The sequence below is a fragment of the Microcaecilia unicolor genome, chromosome 2, assembly GCF_901765095.1.
Source record: "Microcaecilia unicolor chromosome 2, aMicUni1.1, whole genome shotgun sequence".
In the NCBI taxonomy this organism is placed as follows: Eukaryota; Metazoa; Chordata; class Amphibia; order Gymnophiona; family Siphonopidae; genus Microcaecilia; species Microcaecilia unicolor.
In genome coordinates this window covers 2,872,662-2,895,819 of record NC_044032.1, presented here as the reverse complement: position 1 = coordinate 2,895,819, position 23,158 = coordinate 2,872,662, and the positions used below count along the sequence as shown (strand labels likewise).

General features: G+C 45.5%; 1 protein-coding gene across 1 annotated transcript in view; it reads left to right on the top strand.

Moving 5' to 3' along the window:
- Window positions 1-20,773, top strand: part of LOC115461791 (CMRF35-like molecule 6) — a 28,838-nt gene extending 8,065 nt beyond the window's left edge. Inside the window, exons 2-5 of the mRNA XM_030191833.1 lie at window positions 1,605-1,937; window positions 5,539-5,656; window positions 15,414-15,523; window positions 20,496-20,773. Of these exons, the coding sequence (XP_030047693.1) occupies window positions 1,605-1,937; window positions 5,539-5,656; window positions 15,414-15,523; window positions 20,496-20,506 (572 nt within the window). The 3' untranslated portion in view covers window positions 20,507-20,773. The remainder of the gene's footprint in view (window positions 1-1,604; window positions 1,938-5,538; window positions 5,657-15,413; window positions 15,524-20,495) is intronic.
- Window positions 20,774-23,158: the final 2,385 nt, after the last annotated feature.

Genomic DNA, 23,158 nt, shown 5'->3' with positions numbered 1-23,158 from the left:
CACACCATGGTGTTGACCAGATGCCAAGTAATCTCCTACCGTGACATCAGAAACACTCTCCCCGTTTATAAGCACCAGGTCCAGAATAGCTTTGTGCTGCATAGGTTCCATTAGCAACTGCTGGAACAATTCTTCCTGTTGAGAATCCAAGACCCCCTTGCTTCTACATAACCTCGCAGTAGGGATGCCCCAATTGATGCCCGGCATATTAAAGTCACCTAGCCGTACTTCCCCTTTCCTAGCTATCTTGTGAATGTCTTCAGTTAAATCTCTGTCCATTTCTACTGACTGTGAAGATGATGTGTATATTGCACCAATGTAAATACATTTTCTATTCCCACCCCTGCCTTCTCCATGATTCTGTCATTGGAATGCTTTCATGTTTCACAGATATATTCTGAAAATGTCACCATTTGCTCATTTTTGAATTTCTGATCTGAAGAAGGTTACTTTATTTATTTATTTGTTGCATTTGTATCCCACATTTTCCCACCTATTTGCAGACTCAATGTGGCTTACAATATTACATCATGGCAGGCGCCATTCAAGAGTAGATAAACAATTGGCTACATACAAAAACAAGTGTAACATAATGGATATAATTAATTCAATAAATCAGAAAACAGTCAGATTAACAAGTAAGCAGTGATGCATTGGAATTCCTATTGTTAATTGTTATGGTACGCCTTGTTAAAAAGAAAAGTCTTTAGTGATTTTCGAAAGTTGGTTAGGTCGTGAATAGTTTTCAGATGACGTGGCAATGCATTCCACAGCTGCGTGCCAACGTAGGAAAAGCAGGACACGTGTACTAGTTTGTATTTTAGACCTTTACAGCTAGGGAAATGAAGACCCAGGAATGTGCGTGCTGATCTTTTAGCGTTCCTGGGTGGCAAATCAATAAGGTCTGACATGTATGTCGGGGCATTACCATGAATGACTTTATGAACCAGAGTGCAAACTTTGAACACAGTACGTTCTTTAACTGGAAGCCAATGGAGCTTCTCTTTAAGGGATTTTGCGCTTTCATATTTTGTCTTTGCAAATATGAGTCTAGCTGCGGTGTTCTGGGCTGTCTGAAGTTTCTTGATGATATGCTCTTTACAACCAGCATACAGCGCATTGCAATAGTCTAGATGACTCAGCACCATTGATTGTACCATGTTGCGAAAAATACCTCTTGGGAAGAAAGGTTTCAGTCTTCTGAGTTTCCACATAGACTGAAACATCTTCCTGGTTGTATTCTTCACATGGTTTTCAAGTGTGAGATTTCCATCAATGGTAACTCCGAGAATCTTCAGGGTGTCTGAGACAGGGAGAGGAAAGTTTGGTGTGGTTATGGAGGTGAATTTGCTTGTGTTATATTGTGAAGTAGGTATAAGGCATTGCATTTTTTCAGCGTTAAGTTTTAATTGAAAAGCATTTAATTGAGAAGCATCAACTTCTTTTCTTTCCTTTGTGTTTTTCCTATTTATTACCTTTTCATATTGTAAACTGCCTTCTATGACTTTTCGCCAATAAGATGCTTTATAAGTTTTAACAAATGAAATAAAACATTCTGAATGAGTATGTCCAATTTATCACTGCTCTTCTTGTTCTCTTTGTAGGAAAATCTTGGGATCTGCAGTGTCCAGGGGAAGTGAGGGGTCTCCTTGGAGAATCATTGTCTCTGCAGTGTCAGTATGACAATTATTATAGCACTTACAATAAATACTGGTGTAAAGGAGAGACATGGAAGTCCTGTATCAAGGTTATTGAGACAACGTTTAACAACACCAAGGTGATGGACAGAGTCTCTCTCAGGGACGACAGCATAGCAATGACACTCACAGTGACCATGGAGCAGCTCACCAAGGAAGACAGTGGGATGTACTGGTGTGGGATAGATAAACCACGCCTGATCGATTCTGGGCACCTTGTGATTATGACTGTTCTTCCAGGTGAGTCCAGATGTAGGTGAAATGTTTCCTTGAAGTCCCTTCACTTCACCAAGGGGCTCTTTTGCGAAGCTGTGTAAGCATCTCTGCGCGGCCAATGCGCAGCAAAATGGAGTTACCGCCCCGACTACCGTGTGGCTCTTGCGGTAATTTCATTTTTGGCGCCTGTCCGATACGTGCGTCTGAAAAATATATATTTTTTATTTTTGCAACCGCGTAACGGACGCACGCCCAAGTGGCATTTGACGCGCATAGGTCATAATCACCCAGATTCTTCACCACTAGGTCAATAGTTGGCGGTAAGGTTGCAGACACAGAATGGATGCATGGCAATTTTGATTTTGCCACACGTCCATTTTTGGCAAAAACAAAAAAGGGCCTTTTTTTCAAAGGCGCGCTGAAAAATGGATTGGCCCGCGCCCAAAACCCACACCCAGTGGCATTGCGAGGGCAGCTGACACCCGGGGCGGGTCGCCGCTGCGCACCCCCCCCCCCCCCGGGTTCAGCGCGACGCACCCTCCCCCCTCCGTGGCGCAACCCCCCCCCCACGAGAACATACCTGGAAGGCGGTGAGGGGCTGGCGGGAGAGCCAATCCGCCGAGTGCACGCCGCTGGGGGGTGTCAGCGCCTCGCTGGTTCCTTTCTCTCTCTGCCCCGGAACAGGAAGTAACCTGTTCCGGGGCAGAGAGAGCAAGGAACCAGCGAGGCGCCGACACCCCTCAGCGGCGTGCACCCGGGGCGGACCGCCCCACCGCCCCCCCCTTCCTATGCCACTGCCCACACCTACACTACTGTAAGCCATTTTTCAGCGCACCTTAGTAAAAGGACCCCCAAGTCTGTGTTCAAGAAAATCACGCTCATATGTTTTCTTTCCTTTAGAGCTGAGGCAGAGGGGACTTCCTTACTGTCTTTAAGAAAAATATCTTAAGGCTTTCCTATTTCAGCGAACTTTTTGTTTGATTATGGTTTGCAATTTCCTTTGTGTTTCCTTTCTTGTCGCCCCCCTTCTCCCCCACCGCTAACTCCAGACATCGTTCCTTTTGTCTCGCAGCACCTTATACCTGGAACTGTCATCCCGAACCCATACGTCTAGCTCCATCTCTACCTGTTTTTAAATCTATGCTGAAAGCCCACCTTTTCACTACTGCCTTTGGCTCCTAACCAGTACTCATTTGCCCTCCTCCTCTTTACCCATTAATTCCCTTGCCCGTTCTATGTCTTGTCTATCTGTTCTACCTGGATTGTAAGCTCTTTGAGCAGGGACTGTCTCTCTATGTCAAGTGTTCAGCGCTGCGTGCGTCTGGTAGCGCTATACAAATGCTATTAGTAGTAACAGTGTTTTAGTTTTCTGTTTTATTTATTTATTTATTTATTACATTTGTACCCCGTGCTTTCCCACACATGGCAGGCTCAATGCGGCTTACGTGGAGGGGCATAATCGAACGTTGCCGGCCAAATAGATGGCCGGCGATCTATGTTGGCGGCGGCGCTACAGCTGGCCGGAACCGTATTATCGAAAAAGATGGCTGGCCATCTTTTTTTTTTCGATAATACGGTTTAGCTTGGCCAAATGCCGTGGAGATGGCCGGGTTTGTTTTTCAGCGATAATGGAAAGTTATGTCGGCCATTTCAAACCCCGGCCAAATCCAAGGCATTTGGCTGTGGGAGGAGCCAGCATTTTTAGTGCACTGGCCCCCTGACATGCCAGGACACCAACCGGGCTCCCTAGGGGTCACTGCGGTGGACTTCAGGAAACAAAACAGGGCACACTTTGACCCAGTTAGCAAGGGTTAAAAGCACCATGGGAGTAGAGCCCAGTACCCTACACCCACCACAATGCATTGCTAATGTGACTCTGCAGGGCACCTAACAGAAAAGGTGTCACACTCACCCGAGAGCCACATCGCAACCAGGGAAAGGCTGTCGGAGGATACAACACATTCTGCTGTCATGGAGGTGGGTACGGCATTTGAGGCTGGCATACAGGCTGGCAAAAAAGGTTTTTAGTTTTACTTTTTTAGTTTGGAAGGGGATTGGTGACCACTGGGGGAGTATGGTCATCCCCCATTCCCTCCAGTGGTCATCTGGTCAGTTGGGGCACCTTTTTGAGGCTTGGTCGTGAAAATAAAATGACCAAGTAAAGCCGGCGAAATACTGCTTAACGCCGCTTTTTTTTTCCATTATCGGCGAAAGCCGGCCATCTGGTAGCCACGCCCATGCCCGCCCATGTCCCGCCTTCGCTAATCTACCGACATGCCCCCTTGAACTTTCGCCAGCGAAGCGACGGGAAAGTGGCGAGGCTGTCAAAAATGCCGCTTTCGATTATACCGATTTCGCCGCTTTTAAGAAATCGCCGGCCATCTCCCGATTTGTGTCGGAAGATGGCCGGCAATCACTTTCGATTATAAGCTGGATAGTAACAATATACTATGTATATAATATTTTAACCCACTTAGATTTTTTTTTTTTTTGATAAGTGGGGTATAAATTCTTTTTTAAATAAATAAATAACTTAGGACTCGGAGAGAATTCAGTAGCTGTCTGCATGAAATAGTCACTCCTCATGCAGTCCCATCCCAACATTATGCAACTTTAGGTGCATAAGATTATCCCTCTGTCTGTTTCCATCCATATGATTCATCAGAAGCTGAGAATGGTCACTGTCAGTCTAATGTACAATACTGGTAGGGATCAGATGAAATCAGTTTTACTCACACAAAATTTGCTAAGGTATCTTAACAACCCAAACGCGCAATAACAATTGAACATCTCTGATGAAAGCAGGTGTAACCGTATGCAGTCATGCCGTGTTTGGCAGTTCAACATAAAATTCTGAACGCAGTTATAATCTTCCTAACACTAGTATCAAAAAGAACAAAGGGAAAACTTCAAAACGGTTTCCGTGTTTCTTTTCATCTACATACGTTGAAAAGTGCAGGCTCTAAGCATTGCACAAAAGCATGTTTCACTAACAGACTGCTTTTCTGAGGACTGTATGTGTGTGAGTGAGTAACTGAATTAAGTGTGCACACAGAAAAAATACAGAAACAGAGACAATCACAGATGGAGAGAAACACAAGAGAGTGTGTGTGTGTGTGGGAACCTAAATACTTATCTGGTTAAGAGTTCTGTATTCTAAAATTAGGAATAAACCGTCACTTACTATGTTATGTATGTAATATATCGCCAAATGGCCACTAGGCTTCAGATATGCTGCTTTTGTGTTTAGAAGCCTGGTGACTATTTGGAGATCTACCTGAAAATTGATAGGCAAATCATTTTATGGTTGCCAAGTAACCACAGGATTCCCATTACTGTGCTTTACTTGCCGCACGGCCATTTCTTGCAGGAAAGAAAGACCTCCCTTTTACCCGCTGTGATAAAAGGGCTTCAGCGGGCATGAAAAACACGCACTGATGTCAGCGCAGGCCCCCTTTTGCCACAGCTTGGTAAAAGGCGGCCCTTAGCTCAGTTCTGTTAACGCAAACAAAAACAGTTGTCCAGGCTACGCCCGACAATACCATCGGTTTCTCCTGCCCATTTAGATTGAACTTGCTCTTCAGACTTTTCAATTTGATCCGATCCCCCCTTTGCGTCCTTGCAGGTTCTTCTACCTTGACACCAGCTGTGACATCAGTGACAGTGGTAGGAGAGTCCAGAGACAAATGGACTAAGTCAGAAGAAACAGGACACAATATCCCTTACAGTACCCCTTCCGGCTGGTAAGACACACATTTTCAAGGCTGAGCTGTACCTTCTTAATACAAAAAAATGTTCAGAATTCTATCTTCAGGATTTTATAAAGGGCCATCAAAAAGGGTGGATGATATGGGTGTCTAATCAGAGTAATAGAACAAGGCAGACCTGGTGGTGGAGATGAAAACGGAAACGGAATTCAAACATGCGTGGGATATACATAAAGGAATCCTGTGCAGAAGGAATGGATCCTCAGGAGCTTAGCTGAAATTGGGTGGCGGAGCCGGTGGGGGGAAGAGGGGTTGGTGGTTGGGAGGCGAAGATAGTGGTGGGCACACTTATATGGTCTGTGCCAGATCCGGTGGTGGGAGGCGGGGCTGGTGGTTGGGAGGCGGGGAATAGTGCTGGGCAGACTTATATGGTCTGTGCCAGAGCCGGTGGTGGGAAGCGTGGCTGGTGGTTGGGAGGCGGGGAATAGTGCTGGGCAGACTTATACGGTCTGTGCCAGAGCCGGTGGTGGGAGGCGGGGATAGTGCTGGGCAGACTTATACGGTCTGTGCCAGAGCCGGTGGTTGGGAGGCGGGACTGGTGGTTTGGAGGCGGGGATAGTGCTGGGCAGACTTATACGGTCTGTGCCAGAGCCAGTGGTGGGAGACGGGGATAGTGCTGGGCAGACTTATACGGTCTGTGCCAGAGCCGGGGGGGGGGGGGGGGGGGGGGGGGATAGTGCTGGGCAGACTTATACGATCTGTGCCCTGAAAAGGACAGGTACAAATCAAGGTAAGGTATACACAAAAAGTAGCACATATGAATTTATCTTGTTGGGCAGACTGGATGGACCATGCAGGTCTTTTTCTGCCGTCATCTACTATGTTACTATTACTTTGGCCATGTTTCACCAGTATAAAATAGTTGCTTCAGGGGCAGTGGGTCACTGTAAATGAAAATAAAATCATTCAGTATCTAATAACAAAAAATCCTATAAAAGCTTAATTATAAATAAATAAACTATAAAAACACAATAGGAACTCTTAGAAGAACTCTTAATAACAGCATCATTCTAGGTGTCAAAACAATTTGCAAAGGTAAATCAATAAAACAACCAGAGAGGCTTGCCCTGCTGATACAGTGGAGTTAGAAAAGGTACAGAGAAGGGCGATGGAAATGAAAAAGGGGATGGGACGACTTCCCTATGAGGAAAGGTTGAAGCGTCCAGGGCTCTTCAGCTTGGAGAAGAGACGGCTGATGGGAGATATGATAGAGGTCTATAAAAATAATGAGTGGAGTGGAACGGGTAGACATGAATCACTTGTTTACAAAAATACTAGGACTAGGGGGCATGTGATGAAGCTACAAAGTAGTAAATTTAATACGAACCTGAGAAACGTTTTCTTCACTCAACATGTAATTAAACTCTGGAATTCGTTGCCAGAGAATGTGGTAAAGACGGTTAGCTTACAAGGGTTTAAAAAGGGTCTGGACGGCTTCCTAAAGGAAAAGTTCGTAGACCATTATTAAATTGACTTGGGGGAAATCCACTGCTTATTTCTGGGATAAGCAGCATAAAATGTATCAAGCTTTTCTGGGATGTTGCGAGGTATTTGTGACCCGGGTTGGCCACTGTTGGAAACAGGATGCTGGACTTGATGGACCTTTGGTCTGTCCCAGTGTGGCAATACTTATGTAGTTATGTACTTGGGATTCTGAATGGAACGTTGCTACTCTTTGGGGTTCTACATGGAATCTTGTTACTCTTTAGGATTCCGGAATCTTGCTATTCTTTGCAGTTCTACCTAGAATCTTGCTACTCTTTGGGGTTCTACATGGAATGTTGCTACTATTTGGGTTTCTTCCAGTCACTTGTGACCTGGATTGGCCACTGTTGGAAACAGGATGCTAGACTTGATGGACCTTTGGTCTGTCCCAGTGTGGCAATACTTATGTACTTATAATATAAAATTCCAAAAAGAGGTTGGCAGGTGAAACTGTTAAAACATGTGTAAGCTCTAGGTAAGCACATAACACTCGCCCATCCTCCAAAAAGCTTCTGGGACCGTTTCTGAAACTGGCCTCAGGTTGACTTGGAGGCTTTAGAGGAACAAGACCTGCAGTCTACGGTCCCCAGAACTGATGGAAAGTTAGCTGCCTCATGGAAATCCCTCATTCTTTGTTCCTGCTCTGACTGGGTCCTTGGCAACTGCATGGGATCTAGGAGCCTTAGAAGCAGAGCAGTAAGAAATCGGTGGATGCATATCTAGGTGGCTATAACTGTAGTGTCACCCACTGTAGTTTGAAAGCTCCCCATGGCCAAAGGACAGGGCTGTAGTAGCTTTGCTATGAATCGGCAGGGATTAGCTTTGCATAGGTAGACAAAAGCCAGCTTGTCAAATCAGGTGCATGTGAGAACCTGTTGTTCAGTGAGGTCCAGAAAATTAACTCAGCTTGGACAGTACCTCCTTTCCTACCTCTGGTCCTGTGGCTTCTGTCCTTGCCGCCTTTGGACTTGCCTCTGTCTCAGTGGCGTATCTACCCAATCTTGACTCAGCCCCACCTAGCTGCAGCGCCACACTATTCTCTTCACCTCTCTCCTCCACGGAGTCCTGACATCTGCACTCTGGTCTCTGAACCCCTTCCCTTCCTGGTGTCAGTACAGACATTCTCGGTGCCTGCAGCGATTCATTCTTGCTGCTTGTGCCGACCCCGCAGGCTTCCATCTACCACATTCCGCCAGACAGGAAACAGGCAATGACATCAGCGAGGGTGGGACATGGCAGATGGAAGCCTGCGGGGCCAGCTCAAGCAGCAAGAATGAATCACTGCAGGCACCAAGGACGCCTGTACCGACACCAGGGAGGGAAGGGGTTCACAGACAGAAGTGCAGATGCCGGGGACACCGCAGAGGAGAAGGAGAAGGTGTGGGGTAGGTGAAAAAAATACCTCTCATGTTCTTAAAAAATATCTCTGGGAAGATATTTGTGGTGGTGGGGGGGGGGAGGGGGGGGGACACGTGCGCATGAAAGAGCCCATCCAAAATACTGAGTCTGGCTACGCCTGTGCTCTTGGAGGTTAAACCACCATAAAGATATCATCCTCCCTGTCAAAAATGCAGCAGTAATGATGACCCTAAACTTTGCAGAATTTCCGAGAATTCCACACTATTTGGTGATTTCAAACAACACAGACCTAAAATGTAGAAAAAGCAGGTCTGTATCTGTACATATTGATGTAGGCCACAATACATTGAAACCAGAATGTCTATGCATTGTTCTGGTCACGCTCGTGAAAATACCCTAAAAAACACATCTTGAGGTCAATACTCTATGCGAATAATGATTCAGGTGCTGCCTTTCTGAAAGTGAGTCTTCTACATACTGGCCCAAAAGATATGTACACATGTCAGTTTGTGTGCCTTAGGGGTCCTTTTACTAAGGTGTGCTGAAAAATGACCTGCGCTGGTGCAGACATGTGTATTGAACGTGAGCAGGTCCATTTTTTCATCGCATCAGAAAAAAGTCCATTTTGTTTTTCTTTTGCTAAAAATGGACGTGCGTCAAAATAAAAATCAGCGTGCATCCATTTTTGGGCCTGAGACCTTAGCGCCACCCATTGACTTAGCGGTAAGGTCTCAGGCGTTAACTGGGGGGCGGTAATCATCAGCACGCGTACACTGCTGATTACCACCCAGTTAGCGCCACGCTGTAGAAAATAGAAATGATTTTCTGCTGCGCGTATCGGACATGCGCAGAAATTAGAATTACCTCCGGGGGCACATGGTAGCCGAGCGGTAGTTCTAATTTGATGAGCATTGTACATGCATAGCCACCTACGTGTATTAGTAAAAGGGCCCCTTACAGGGGCATTTTCGAAAGAGAAGGGCACCTATCTTCCAACACAAATTGGAAGATGGGCGTCCTTCTCTCAGGGTTGCCCAAATCGGCATAATCAAAGTGATTTTGGGTGTCCTCAACTGCTTTCCGTCGCGGGGACGACCAAAGTTCCCGGGGGGGGGGGGGGGGGTGTCGGCAGTGTACCGAAGGCGGGACGGGGCATGCTTAACAGATGGGCGTCCTCGGCCGATAATGGAGAAAAGAAGGGTGTCCCTGACGAGTATTTGGACGACTTTACTTGGTCCCTTTTTTTTCACTACAAGCCTCGAAAAGGTGCCCGAACTGACCAGATGACCACCGGAAGGAATCGGGGATCACCTCCCCTTACTCCCCCAGTTGTCACCAACCCCCTCCCACCCCCCCAAAAATCATTAAAAAACATTTTTTGCCAGCCTCTATGCCAGCCTCAAATGTCATACCCAGCTCCATCACAGCAGTATGCAGGTCTCTGGAGCAGTTTTTAGTGGGTGCAGTGCACTTCAGGCAGGCGGACCCAGGCCCATGCCCCCCTACCTGTTACACTTGTTGTGGTAAATGTGAGCCCTCCAAAACCCACCCGAAACTCACTTTACCCACATGTAGGTGCCCCCCTTCACCCATAAGAGCTATGGTAGTGTTGTACAGTTGTGGGGAGTGGGGAGTGGGTTTTGGGGGGCTCAGCACACAAGGTAAGGGAGCTATGGACTTGGGAGCAATTTAGGAAGTCCACTGCAGTGCCCCCTAGTGTGCCCGGTTGGTGTCCTGGCATGTCAGGGGGACCAGTGCAGTATGAATGCTGGCTCCTCCCATGACCAAATGCCTTGGATTTGGTCATTTTTGAGATGGGCGTCCTCGGTTTCCATTATCGGCGAAAACCGAGGTCGCCCATCTCTAAGGTCGGCGATCTCAACATTTAGGTAGACCATCTCTAAGGTCGACCTAAATGCTGAGATTTGGGCGTCCCCGACCGTATTATCGAAACAAAAGATGGACGCCCATCTTGTTTTGATAATACGTCCTTAGAGATGGGCGCCCTTAGAGATGGTTGTCCCCATTCAATTATGCCCCTAGTGACTTATATCCCTTTCAATATTGTTGGGTAACGATATGTATGGAGGTCAGTCTTCAGCAGTTCACCACTGTTTAACTGTAAATGTTCCTGCTATTTCCTCCATCAACAGTCAAACACTAAGGGGCCCTTTTACAAAGCGACAGTAAGTCCAACGCAGGCTTAACGCACACTGAATTGGAATTCAGCGTGAATTTGTAAGCCTACAAATTCACAATATTACATGAATCACAACCAGGATTTTGCCTCCTCCATAGCACTGAAACAGCTAAATTCAAGCAGGAAATAGCAACAGTTAAAAGCATACTTCTCCTCCAATTCCACATGTCTAGTGCGTTCGACATGGTAAACCATAAAATACTACTACTAGATTACTTCTGGATTGGCAGAAATATACTTAGTTGGATCAAGGGTTTCCTAACCACTAGAGCATATCAAGTGAAATCAAGCTCAAACATATCTTCACCGTGGAAAGCAGACTGCGGAGTATTTTCAACCTAATGATGACCCCACTAGCCAAGTCCTTATCCAACCAAGGCCTTAACCCTTTCATCTATGCAGACGATGTCACAATATACATTCCTTACAAACATGATCTGACAGAAATCACCAATGAAATCAAGCTCAGCTTGAACATCATGGACTCATGGGCAAATGCATTTCAACTAAAACTCAACACAGAAAAAAACACATTGTCTCATCCTCTCGTCCCAATACAATACGAACAAACCCACAAATATAAACACCCCAGATTACACCCTCCCTATCTCAGACAGCCTGAAAATTCTCAGCGTTACAATTGACCGTAACCTCACGCTAGAGAGCCAAGTGACATCTACGACAAAGAAAATGTTCCACTCAATGTGGAAACTCAAACGCTTGAAACCATTCTTCCCGAGGGAAAACATTTCACAACTTAATACAATCAATGGTACTAAGTCATGTAGACTACTGCAATGGAATCTATGCGGGATGTTAAGGACAAATCATAAAGAAACTTCAAACTGCTCAAAACACGGCAGCCAGGCTTATCTTTGGAAAAACGCGATTCAAAAGCGCCAAACCCCTCCGTGAAAATCTGTACTGGCTCCCAATCAAAGAACGTATTGCGCTCAAAATCTGCACCCTGATTCATAAAATCATCTAAGGCGAAACCCCAGGATACATGACAGACCTCATAGACCTACCAACCAGAAACGCAACAGGATCAACACGAACATACCTAAATCTCCATTACCCAAGCTGCAAAGGACTCAAATACAAATCTACTTATGCATCCAGCTTTTCCTATATAAGCACACAACTATGGAACGCATTACCACACGCCGTGAAAACAACATATGACCACCTAAACTTCCGGAAATCACTAAAAACTAACCTGTTCAAAAAGGCATACCATACCGATCCAACTTAAATGCCTGAACCCTTCAACACAACGAAGCCAAAGCTTGGACTGGACATAACTTAACTCTTCCTCCCTACGATTCCCCAAGGTGTTTGTCACACATGAACCTTATTCTACCTCAACATCACTTTGTATTTGTTCTTACTGGAATTGACGAACGCCTTTATGGTACTATGTAAGTCACATTGAGCCTGCAAATAGGTGGGAAAATAAATAAATAAAATTACCATCGGCCCAATGCTGCCATTGACGGTAGTTACTACTACTACTATTTAGCATTTCTATAGCGCTACAAGGCGTACGCAGCGCTGCACAAACATAGAAGAAAGACAGTCCCTGCTCAAAGAGCTTACAATTTAGTAGATAAAAAATAAAGCAAACAAATCAATTAATGTGTAGAGGAAAGAGGAGAGGAGGGTAGGTGGAGGCGAGTGGATACAAGTTCCAGCTTTAGCATGCCCCATTTCCGGAATGCTGGAGTAAATTTTTTTATTTTGCACAGCGCTAACCCAGCAGTAATGGGGCATCGCGGTGCGCTGCCCAGTTATCACTGGGTTACCAGCAGTGGGTAGCGGTAAGTTCTCCCCGCCGCATGGGCACGTAGTTAGAGTTATCTTGCTGCATGGCCATTTTTTGGGGAGGCTTTTTACCCACTGTGGTTAAAAATGGCCCTGGCGCACTGAAAAACGGCCCCCGCTGCTACCGCAGGGCCGTTTTTCCTACAGCTTAGTAAAAGGACCCATAAATTGCCTAAGCTGTTAATTGGCACCTAAAAATAGACAACAGCACCCTTATTTTCCAAAATGTGCCTGAAGATGCACATCCAAATTTGGGCAGGCACCCAAACTGTGTGTGTATCTTAATTGAATAATGAACCAAAAAGTGCCAATAATTGCATTTTAACAAGGAACTATTGGCGTTAATTGAAAGCAATTAACATGTACATGTGTAAAGTTAAGCGCATGATTCATGCCTGGATTTTAAGTGCATCCCGGAAAAGGTGGCATGGAAATGGGAGGGGTCATGGGTACTTCGGGGCAGAGCATGGGCGTGGATTCCAGTTACGCACCCAATTTGCACAATTTAATTAAATAATTAGCCAATTAGCGCCAATAATTGGGACCTTAACAAGCAGTTATTGCTGCTAATTACGTAAGTAAATTTAGGCGTGGTTCTAAAAAGGGGGTGTGGCCATGGGAGGGTGAATATATGTATGCTGTTTTAATGGTTATTAAGCATATTTGAGCATATTGACCTCTGATCAGAAAATCAGTGTCTATTGAATTTTCATATCTCTATATGGATGTGCATATATGTTTTTATTGGCATTATTTATATGTTATATGTTTTGATTTGTAGTGTATTTATTGACCCCTGATGCAGACGCTTTTTAGCGTCGAAACACGGCCTGTGTCGGGTCGTTATCTCTGATATAATAAAGACTGTTGGACTCACGTCTCCAGTGGTGAATCGTCTATTAGTCTCTACTTTTGCCTTCTGTGGAGCATGGGCGTTCCTGGTTATAGAATAAAGGGGATGTGTAGCTAATTTAGGGTCTCTTTTACTAAGGTGTACTAGACTTTTTAGTATGCGCTAATATTTAGGAAAGGAATGGAAAACAACAAACGTTATAATGCCTTTCTTTTGCTCCACGGTGCAATCGCACCTCGAATACTGTGTGCAATTCTGGTCACTGCATCTCAAAAAAGATATAGTGGAATTAGAAAAGGTGCAGAGAAGGGCAACAAAAATGATAGTGGATGGGACGACTTCCCTATGAGGAAAGGCTAAAGCGGCTAGGACTCTTCAGCTTGGAGAAAAGACGGCTGAGGGGAGATATGATAGAGGTCTATAAAATAATGAGTGGAGTGGAACGGGTCGATGTCAATCACTCTTTTCAAAAATACTAGGACTAGGGGGCGTGCGATGAAGCTACAAAATAATAAATTTAAAACAAATCGGAGAAAATATTTCTTCACTCAATTAAACTTTGGAATTCGTTGCCAGGGAGCGTGGCAAAAGCAGTTAGCTTAGTGGGATTTTAAAAGGTTTGGATAGCTACCTAAGAGAGAAGTCCATAAGCCATTATTAAAATGGACTTGAGAAAATCCACTGCTTATTTCTAGGATAAGAAGCATAAAATGTTTTGTACTGTTTTGGGATCTTGCCAGGTACTTGTGACCTGAATTGGCCACTGTTGGAAACAGGATGCTGGGCTTGATGGACCTTTGGTCTGTCTCAGTATGGCAATACTTATGTTCTTATGTAGAGATGCCCATAGGAATATATAGCTAAAAATGCTAGCATGTCTTAATAAAAGAAGTCCTTAGCCACTGGGATTTACACCAGGTGTCAGTTGGTGCAAATGGCTAAATGTGAATTTAGGTACGGTTCCTGGCGCTAAGCAGTATTCTAGAAACAGCACCTCTTTGAGGAGATCTTTTACCACAGGAATAAAATGGGCCCTGCTGCAGATAACTCGAGCTAAGCTTTAGTAAAAGACCCCCTGAGTTCCATTTATAGAATAGATGACAGTAGGGTTACCATATGCCCGGATTTACCCGGACATGTCCTCTTTTTGAGGACATGTCTGGGCAATCGGGCGGGTTTTGCCAATCTGCCCGTTTGTCCGGATTTCTGGACAAACGGGCAGGCTGGTGGGCCGCCCACCAGCCTGCCCGTTTCTCCAGAAATCCGGACAAACGGGCAGATTGCTAGCCTCCCCTCCCCTTACTTACTACTGCCCTGGTGGTCTAGTAACCTCTTCCGCCTTCGGGGCAGGAAAGAGCCCCCCTTCTTTCCTGCCTGGAGCGTTGCCCTGCATGCATCCTTCCTGTTGCTGGTCTCGGTGCCGATTCAAAATGGCCACCGAGAGTTGACGTGACTTCGCGAGACTTCAACTCTCGGCGGCCATTTTGAGTCGGCGCCGAGATCAGCAACAGGAAGGATGCATGCAGGGCAGCGCTCCGTGCAGGAAAGAGGGGGCTCTTTCCTGCCCCGAAGAGGTCACTAGACCACCAGGGCAGTAGTAAGGTAAGGGGAGGGGGTGATGGGGAGGGGGGGTGACGGGGTGTGTGACAGGAGGGAGGGGAAAATGTGACAGGGGCGGAGTGAGGGCGTGAAAGGGGCAGGGCGGGGTGTGGAAGGAGGTGGGGTGGGTGTGATGAGGCGGGGCATGTGTCCTCCTTTTGGGGGGACAAAATATGGTAACCCTAGATGGCAGGAGCAGAGTGAGCAGGAAGAAGGGTGAAACTCTGAAAATACAGGCAAATTTGATGTGGACTGAAGCGGAGATATCGGGGTGGGGGGGGGTAGCGTTCACGAAAAAGTGCAGTACATGAAACAGGGGTGATGGGTGACCTGATGTAACTAATACCCTGAACCTCCCTGCCCTCCCAATACAGAGGAGATAAAACAGACTGATCTGCGTCTTTCTCTTGCAGGATTTCTTCGGTAAATGTTTCCTATATTCTGACTTCAGAAGTCTTCCTGCTTCTGTTGATTTCTGCTGTTGCCGGTGTGATATTAATTAGGACAAGGAGAAGAAAGAAGGGTAAGAACAATTTTGTTAAACTGGCTGCGTGGATACAGTTCTGATTGAAATAATATATTAATGTATTTAAATAATTGTATACCCTGGAGGAAAGGGAGAAACAGGGGTGATATGATACAGACGTTCAAATATTTGAAAGGTATTAATCCGCAAACGAACCTTTTCCGGAGATGCGAAGGCGGTAGAACGAGAGGACATGAAATGAGACTGAAGGGGGGCAGACTCAAGAAGAATGTCAGGAAGTATTTTTTCATGGAGAGGGTGGTGGATGCTTGGAATGCCCTCCCGTGGGAGGTGGTGGAGATGAAAACGGTAACGGAATTCAAACATGCGTGGGATAAACATAAAGGAATCCTGTGCAGAAGGAAGGGATCCTCAGGAGCTTAGCCTAGAATGGGTGGCAGAGCTGGTGGTTGGAAGGCGGGGCTAGTGCTGGGCAGACTTATACGGTCTGTGCCAGAGCCGGTGGTGGGAGGCGGGACTGGTAGTTGGGAGGCAGGGATAGTGCTGGGCAGACTTATAGGGTCTGTGCCAGAGCCGGTGGTTGGGAGGCGGGGCTGGTGGTTTGGAGGCGGGACTAGTGCTGGGCAGACTTATACGGTCTGTGCCGGGGCTGGTGGTTGGGAGGCGGGGATAGTGCTGGGCAGACTTATACGGTCTGTGCCAGAGCTGGTGGTGGGAGGCGGGGTTGGTGGTTGGGAGGCGGGGATAGGGCTGGCCAGACTTATACGGTCTGTGCCCTGAAGAGGACAGGTACAAATAAAAAAGTAGCACATATGAATTCATCTTCTTGGGCAGACTGGATGGACCGTGCAGGTCTTTTTCTGCTGTCATCTACTATGTTTAAATAATTGTTAAGTAACATAGAAACAGAGAAAAATAAAGGCCATATAGCTTGTCCAGTGTGCCCGATCCTTTAGAAATCCTACGTACTTGTCCCAAGCTTTCTTGAATTCCAGTAGTCTTTGTCTCCACCACACGATCCACCAGGAGACATATTTCATGAATTTGCCACTCTTTCCGTGAAGAAGTATAGACTCAGGAATAATTTATGGAAAAAACTGTGGAATAGCCTCACTGTGGAGGTAGTAGAGACGAAATCTATCTGACTTCAAGAAAGCGTGGGGGCAAACACATAGGATTAGGGTTGCCGACTGACAGGGTTGGTGCAGTCCTGGGCTTGCCCCATTGCATGCAGGGACTCGTAGTCCTGCTTTTCCTATGGAATGTGATACAGAAATCTGAAATTCAAGTTCCTGCATGCCAGTCCAATGATGTCAGTCACAAATGTGACTCCACTCCCCTCCATTACGGGTAAGCAATTCCCCTGTCTCAGGCTCAGTTATATTCACAGGTTCTCAGGCTCTGGGATATCCCAATATACCTGCAGTTCCTCAGTTGTTCTTCTCCGGCTGTATCTGCTGTTCTTCTGTCCTCCTTATGTCCCTACGACATCAACCTACTCTCTCTTCCCGTGTTCCAAGTGGAGGGGCATTGTCACGCTTCTAACAGTACTTCTAGGTTACTGAGCCCTTGGGCCACTGCCGAGGAGCAGCAGCAAGAGAATCACCCAAACACAGGACAGGCAGAACAGACTTCCCGGTACCCTCGGCCGTAACTCTCAGTCAAAGGCTGCCGCCGAGGCAGCTCAGGCAGACACCAACTGGACCGGAAATGGCCCAAACTTCACCTGCACCGTTCCTCAAGGGTTGAGCCCCAGAGTGCGGGTGGTCGGCAGGACTTACCGGACAGGGCAGGAAAGTAGAGCTGCAGGGACCAGCAGGCAAAAGGAACCAGGAACCCGGCTGGAGCAGGGCAGGAAGCCGGCAGCAGAGTAAGCCAGGAGACAAGCAGGGTCTGGGCAGGCAGCAGTCAGAAGAGTAGGTCAGAAGAAAAGCCGGGTCTGGGCAGGCAGCAGTCAGTAGAATAAGTCAGCAAACAAGCAGGGTCAAAATCTAAAACAGGAAAAACTCAGCAGCACTGCAAACGACTTCCACCAAAGGAAACTCTTCTAAGGATCTCTGTTGCAAGGCAACTAGGAGCCTTTCCAGGTGGTTAATAAAGGCAGCCCACAAGGGAGTTCACCAGGTACGGATACTGCTTAGTTCCAAAAAACTCCCAAAACAATCTGGAGGCCTGGAAGATCCGGACCGGACCGGACCAGCATATCTTCTGGAACATGGGAAACGGTAAACCATCAATTTGCAGCAATCCCCGGGTCTAACTCCCAGGGCCCGAGGTGACTGCAAGCCAGGAACCTGGACACAACCGTGACAGGCATTTTTGATATGACGTCTAAGGAAAGAAGTTCATTTTCAACAGGGCCGTGCCAAGGGTCTCTGGTGCCCCCCTGCAGACTATCAGTTGGTGCCCCCCCCCCCCCGTCTCGCTTCTTCATTAGATGTTTCTCCATTGCTACCTGTCTTTCCTTTAGACTGAAAACTACAGGCCCAGCCAGACCTGACAAAAGGGTCTACCACACCCTTCAATGTCAAGCATATACTAGAAAACTGTAAATTAGCTTACACAGAAAAGCAGTTTAAAAAAAATAAACACAATTCCTGCTGTTTCTTAACACTGCTCTCCAGAGAAAGCACTGCCTTTATAAAGAGGCTTTTCAGTGGGACTTAGCCTATTAAAAACTATTAGCATAATTAGGAATGGCCAGCCCTTGCAACTGCAGAGACCTAAGCTTTGATTATGCATGTTCCTGTCTTTGTTACAGTGTGTGTGTGTGGGGGGGGGGGGGGGGGGGTCTCTTCATCTCATTTACACAGTCTGACCTCCCTGGCTCACTGGGAGCCCAGTCTCTTGGAGACTGCTATACATTGCAAAATAAGATCCACTGTATGTATCCCTCATTGATAAGTCTCTGACTCTAAAGTTTAGCAATTTCATTAAAGCAAAATGTATTTTCAAATATCACAAACTCTCCTTATCCAAGCAGAATGTTTTATATAAAAACAAACACACAAAAAAAGCAATCCGATTTTTACTTACCAGCTATTCTACACTATACGTCAGCTAAACTTCCTCTTTGAACCTCAGCCAATTAAATGGATTTTAGCTGTAGCTATGATAATTATGTACACATCATTGCAGTCATGCCCTCCTCTCAGTGTACATGCTCAAAAAACAAAAACTTTGAACCACTTACAGATAACAATTACACTATTTATTTTTTATTTCTCCCCAGTCTCACTTGCACACCTGCCTCCAAACCTGTTCTCTTTAATTTGAATGTTGTTCCAGCTCACCCTGAATGAAAGTTGTTCACACACCAAGGCCATAAATAGCTGCTGGTTGTACTCTTTGAAGCAGCTTTAGCAGAGCAGAGTGTCTGTCTCAGCACTGCTGGGCTACCTTCACTTCCTGATGTGGGAAGGGCAGGGGAGAGAGGAGAATCACAACTTCAGGTAAAAGATTTTGCAAGTGAGTGGCGCCCTCTAGAGGTCGGCAGTTGCTTACCTCGCTTACCGTGTTGGCATGGCCCTGATTTTCAAAAAAGAAAAACGTCTATCTTTTGTTTTCGAAAATACTGTTTCCAACAAGGTTTTGCACTTTGGATGTTTCGTTTTTTGGTCCATTTTCAAAAAAAAAAAAACGTCCAAGTGAAAAACATGGAAAATCAAGCCATTGGGACGTAGGAGGAGCCAAGGCATTTTTAGTAGACTGGTCTCCCAGATATTCCAGGAGATAAATGGGATACCCTAGGGGGCACTGCAGGGGACTTAAAAAACATGCTCCCAGGTACACATCTCACTGTTGCTTCCTTCTCTTGTGTGCTGAGCCCCCCAAAACCCACTGCCCAAAACTGTACACCACTACAATAGACCTTAAGGGTGAAGGGGGCACCTGTACGTGGGTACAGTGGGTTTCTGGTGAGTATTGGAGGGGTCACAGTTTCCCCCACAGATGTGACAGTAGAGGGAGATAGGGACCAGGGTCCCCCAGTCCATGGTGCACTGCACTGACCACTGCACTTCTCCAGGGACCTGCCTGCAGCTCTAATAGACCTGGATATAACATCTGAGGCTGTCATAGAGGCTGCTAAATCATATTTGTGTTCACATTTGTGGGGGGTGGGAGGGGGTCAGTGACCATTGGGGTGGTATTGGGGGGGGGGGTCACCTCTGATTCCCTCCAGTGGTCATCTGGTCATTTAGGGCACCCTTTTGTGCCTTATTTGTTATAAAAACAAGTCTAGTCTAGCTCAAAACATCTTAGTTTTAGTCCTGGACACTTTAGTTTTGTTCCATTTTGGATGAAAAATTTCCAGTGTTAGGAACACCCAGATCACGCCCTTAACATGCCCCTGTCACACCCCCTTCTGATTTGAACGTACTTCTGATGGACTTCATAGAAAAAATGTGTAAATCTTTTTTTGTATATTAGATTGTAAGCTCTTTGAGCAGGGACTGTCTTTCTTCTATGTTTGTGCAGCGCTGCGTACGCCTTGTAGCGCTATAGAAATGCTAAATAGTAGTAGTAGTAGTAGTCTCTTGTAATCAGAGGTGATATTGTGATGTCATAATGCCTCAGGCCACCAATAAGAGCCAACCTCATCAGTGATGTCACAATGGCTTGATTGTCCTATACTTGGCTCACTTTTATTACATAGCTCTTTGAGCAGGGACTGTCTTTCTTCTATGTTTGTGCAGCGCTGCGTACGCCTTGTAGCGCTATAGAAATGCTAAATAGTAGTAGTAGTAGTAAATCTTTGTTTTGAAAATACCAATTTGGATGTTTTTTTGTGAGAAAAACTTCCAAATGCAGATTTATACCACTTTTTGGATGTTTTTCTCTTTTGTAAATGAGCTCCATAGTTTCCTAGAGCAGTTCAAATGTCATGTTCTTTTCTTTTTTTTAATTTAACTTTATTGATAACTCAAAGTCAAACAACACAACTTACTCAATATTGCCAATGTTGTTTAATGTTCGTTTTTTCTAATCTATCATGTTATTCTTTCAGGTAACTCATAAAAGGAGCAGAATTTGTCCATTTTTCGAATGTGAGGTTTTCATTAAATCCAAACCTGGAAAATACAGGACCAATAGAGGACTTCCACCTGCAAAAACCTCAACGGATGTCACTCGTGTGATTAAACCCCATTAAAATAAAGCATGGTCACAGGATTACCCTCTCATATTAGGGAGAAGTGAATAGTGGAGACCTCCAGGGATCAGTACTGAGACTTTCATTATTGAACTGTAGAAGGGAAAGGGAAATGGGACTTGATATACCACCTTTCTGTGGTATTTTGCAACTACATTCAAAGCAGTTTACATATATAAAAGTACTTATTTTGTACCAGGGGAAATGGAGGGTTAAGTGACTTGCCCAGAGTCACAAGGAGCTGCAGTGGGAATCAAACCCAGTTCCCCAGGATCAAAGTCCACTGCACTAACCACTAGGCTACTCCTCCACTAGCAGCATTCCATCTAGAAGCCTGCCCTTGCAGATCAGGAATGCGGCCGCGCAGGCTTCTGTTTCTGTGCAGGACATCAGACTCACAGAAACAGAAGCCTGCACAGCCTTCTACATGGAATGTTGCTAGTGGAATAGCAACATTCCATGTAGAATCTCCAACAGTAGCAACATTCCATGTAGAATCTTCAAATAGTTTCAACATTCCATGGAGAATCTCAAATAGTAGCAACAGAATCTCAATTGTAGCAACATTCCATGTAGAACCTACAAATTGGGAACGGGAACTAGGACTTTGACATACCACCTTTCTGAGGTTTTTGCAACTACATTCAAAGCGGTTTACGTATATTCAGGTACTTATTTTGTACCAGAGGCAATGGGTTAAGTGACTTGCCCACAGTCACAAGGAGCTGTAGTGGGAATTGAACCCAGTATCAAAGTCCGCTGCACTAACCACTAGGCTACTCAAGGAAGCAATGAATGAGGAGATCGCATTTGTGGTTGACATAAAATTATTCAACGTTGTTAATGCATTAATGACTGAGAAGGACTTTACCAAATGGTGGAACTCAGAGGGAAATTCTATAACAGTGCCAAAAAGGCGCCACTATTGCAGCTAAGCAGGGTTGTTTAAGAGAATGCTAAAACACAGTGATCTAGGCAGCTGATGGACACTTTATGGCGACCTGTTTGTTATGTTTTAATGAATTTGTATTGTATTTGATGTGTTTTGTTTTGCAATGTTTTATTATGCATGTTTGATTTGTACACCGCTCTGGATAAGGGCGGTATATCAATGGGAAGAAATGAAATGAAATGAAGTCACTTAAGCTCATTAATTAATAGAAGTGCAGCATTTGCTTGAGATGTCTACATAAATGGCAGACCACACCTCGAATATTGTGTTCAATTCTGGTCACTACATCTTTAAAAAGATATAGTGGAATTAGAAACGGTACAGAGAAAGCTGATGAAAATGATAAAGGGGATGGGACGACTTCCCTATGAGGAAAGGCTAAAGCGGCTAGGGCTCTTTAGCTTGGAGAAAAGATGGCTGAAGGGCGATATGATAGAGGTCTATAAAATAATGAGTGGAGTGGAATGGGTAAAAGTGAATCGTTTGTTTACTCTTTCAAAAAATACTAAGACTAGGGGGCATGCGATGAAGCTACAATGTAGTAAAATTATAACGAATCGGAGAAAAGTTTTCTTCACTCAACATGTAATTAAACTCTGGAATTCATTGCCAGAGAAGGTAGTAAAAGGAGTTAGCTTAGCGGGGTTTAAAAAAGGTTTGGATGGCTTCCTAAAGGAAAAGTCCATGGACCATTATTAAAATGGACTTGGGAAAAATCCACTGCTTATTTCTAGAATAAGCAGCATAAAATGTATTGCACTGTTTTTGGGATCTTGCCAGGTACTTGTAACCTGGATTTGGTCACTGTTGGAAACAGGATGCTGGGCTTGATGGACCTTCGGTCTGTCCTAAAATGGCAATACTTATGTACTTAAGTACAAAGTGCTGCATATAGGGAACAATTATCCTAGCTGTTGTTTCTTTCTTTACAACATCCGTAAAATCCGCCCCTTTCTTTCTGAGCACTCTACCAAAACCCTAATCCACACCCTTGTCACCTCTCGTTTAAGACTACTGCAATCTGCTTCTTGCTGGCCTCCCACTTAGTCATCTCTCCCCTCTCCAGTCGGTTCAAAACTCTGCTGCCCGTCTCGTCTTCCGCCAGGGTCGCTTTACTCATACTACCCCTCTCCTCAAGACCCTTCACTGGCTCCCTATCCGTTTTCGCATCCTGTTCAAACTTCTTCTACTAACCTATAAATGTACTCACTCTGCTGCTCCCTAGTATCTCTCCACACTCGTCCTTCCCTACACCCCTTCCCGTGCACTCCGCTCCATGGATAAATCCTTCTTATCTGTTCCCTTCTCCACTACTGCCAACTCCAGACTTCGCGCCTTCTGTCTCGCTGCACCCTACGCCTGGAATAAACTTCCTGAGCCCCTACGTCTTGCCCCATCCTTGGCCACCTTTAAATCTAGACTGAAAGCCCACCTCTTTAACATTGCTTTTGACTCGTAACCACTTGAAACCACTCGCCTCCACCTACCCTCCTCTCTTCCTTCCCGTTCACATTAATTGATTTGATTTGCTTACTTTATTTTTTGTCTATTAGATTGTAAGCTCTTT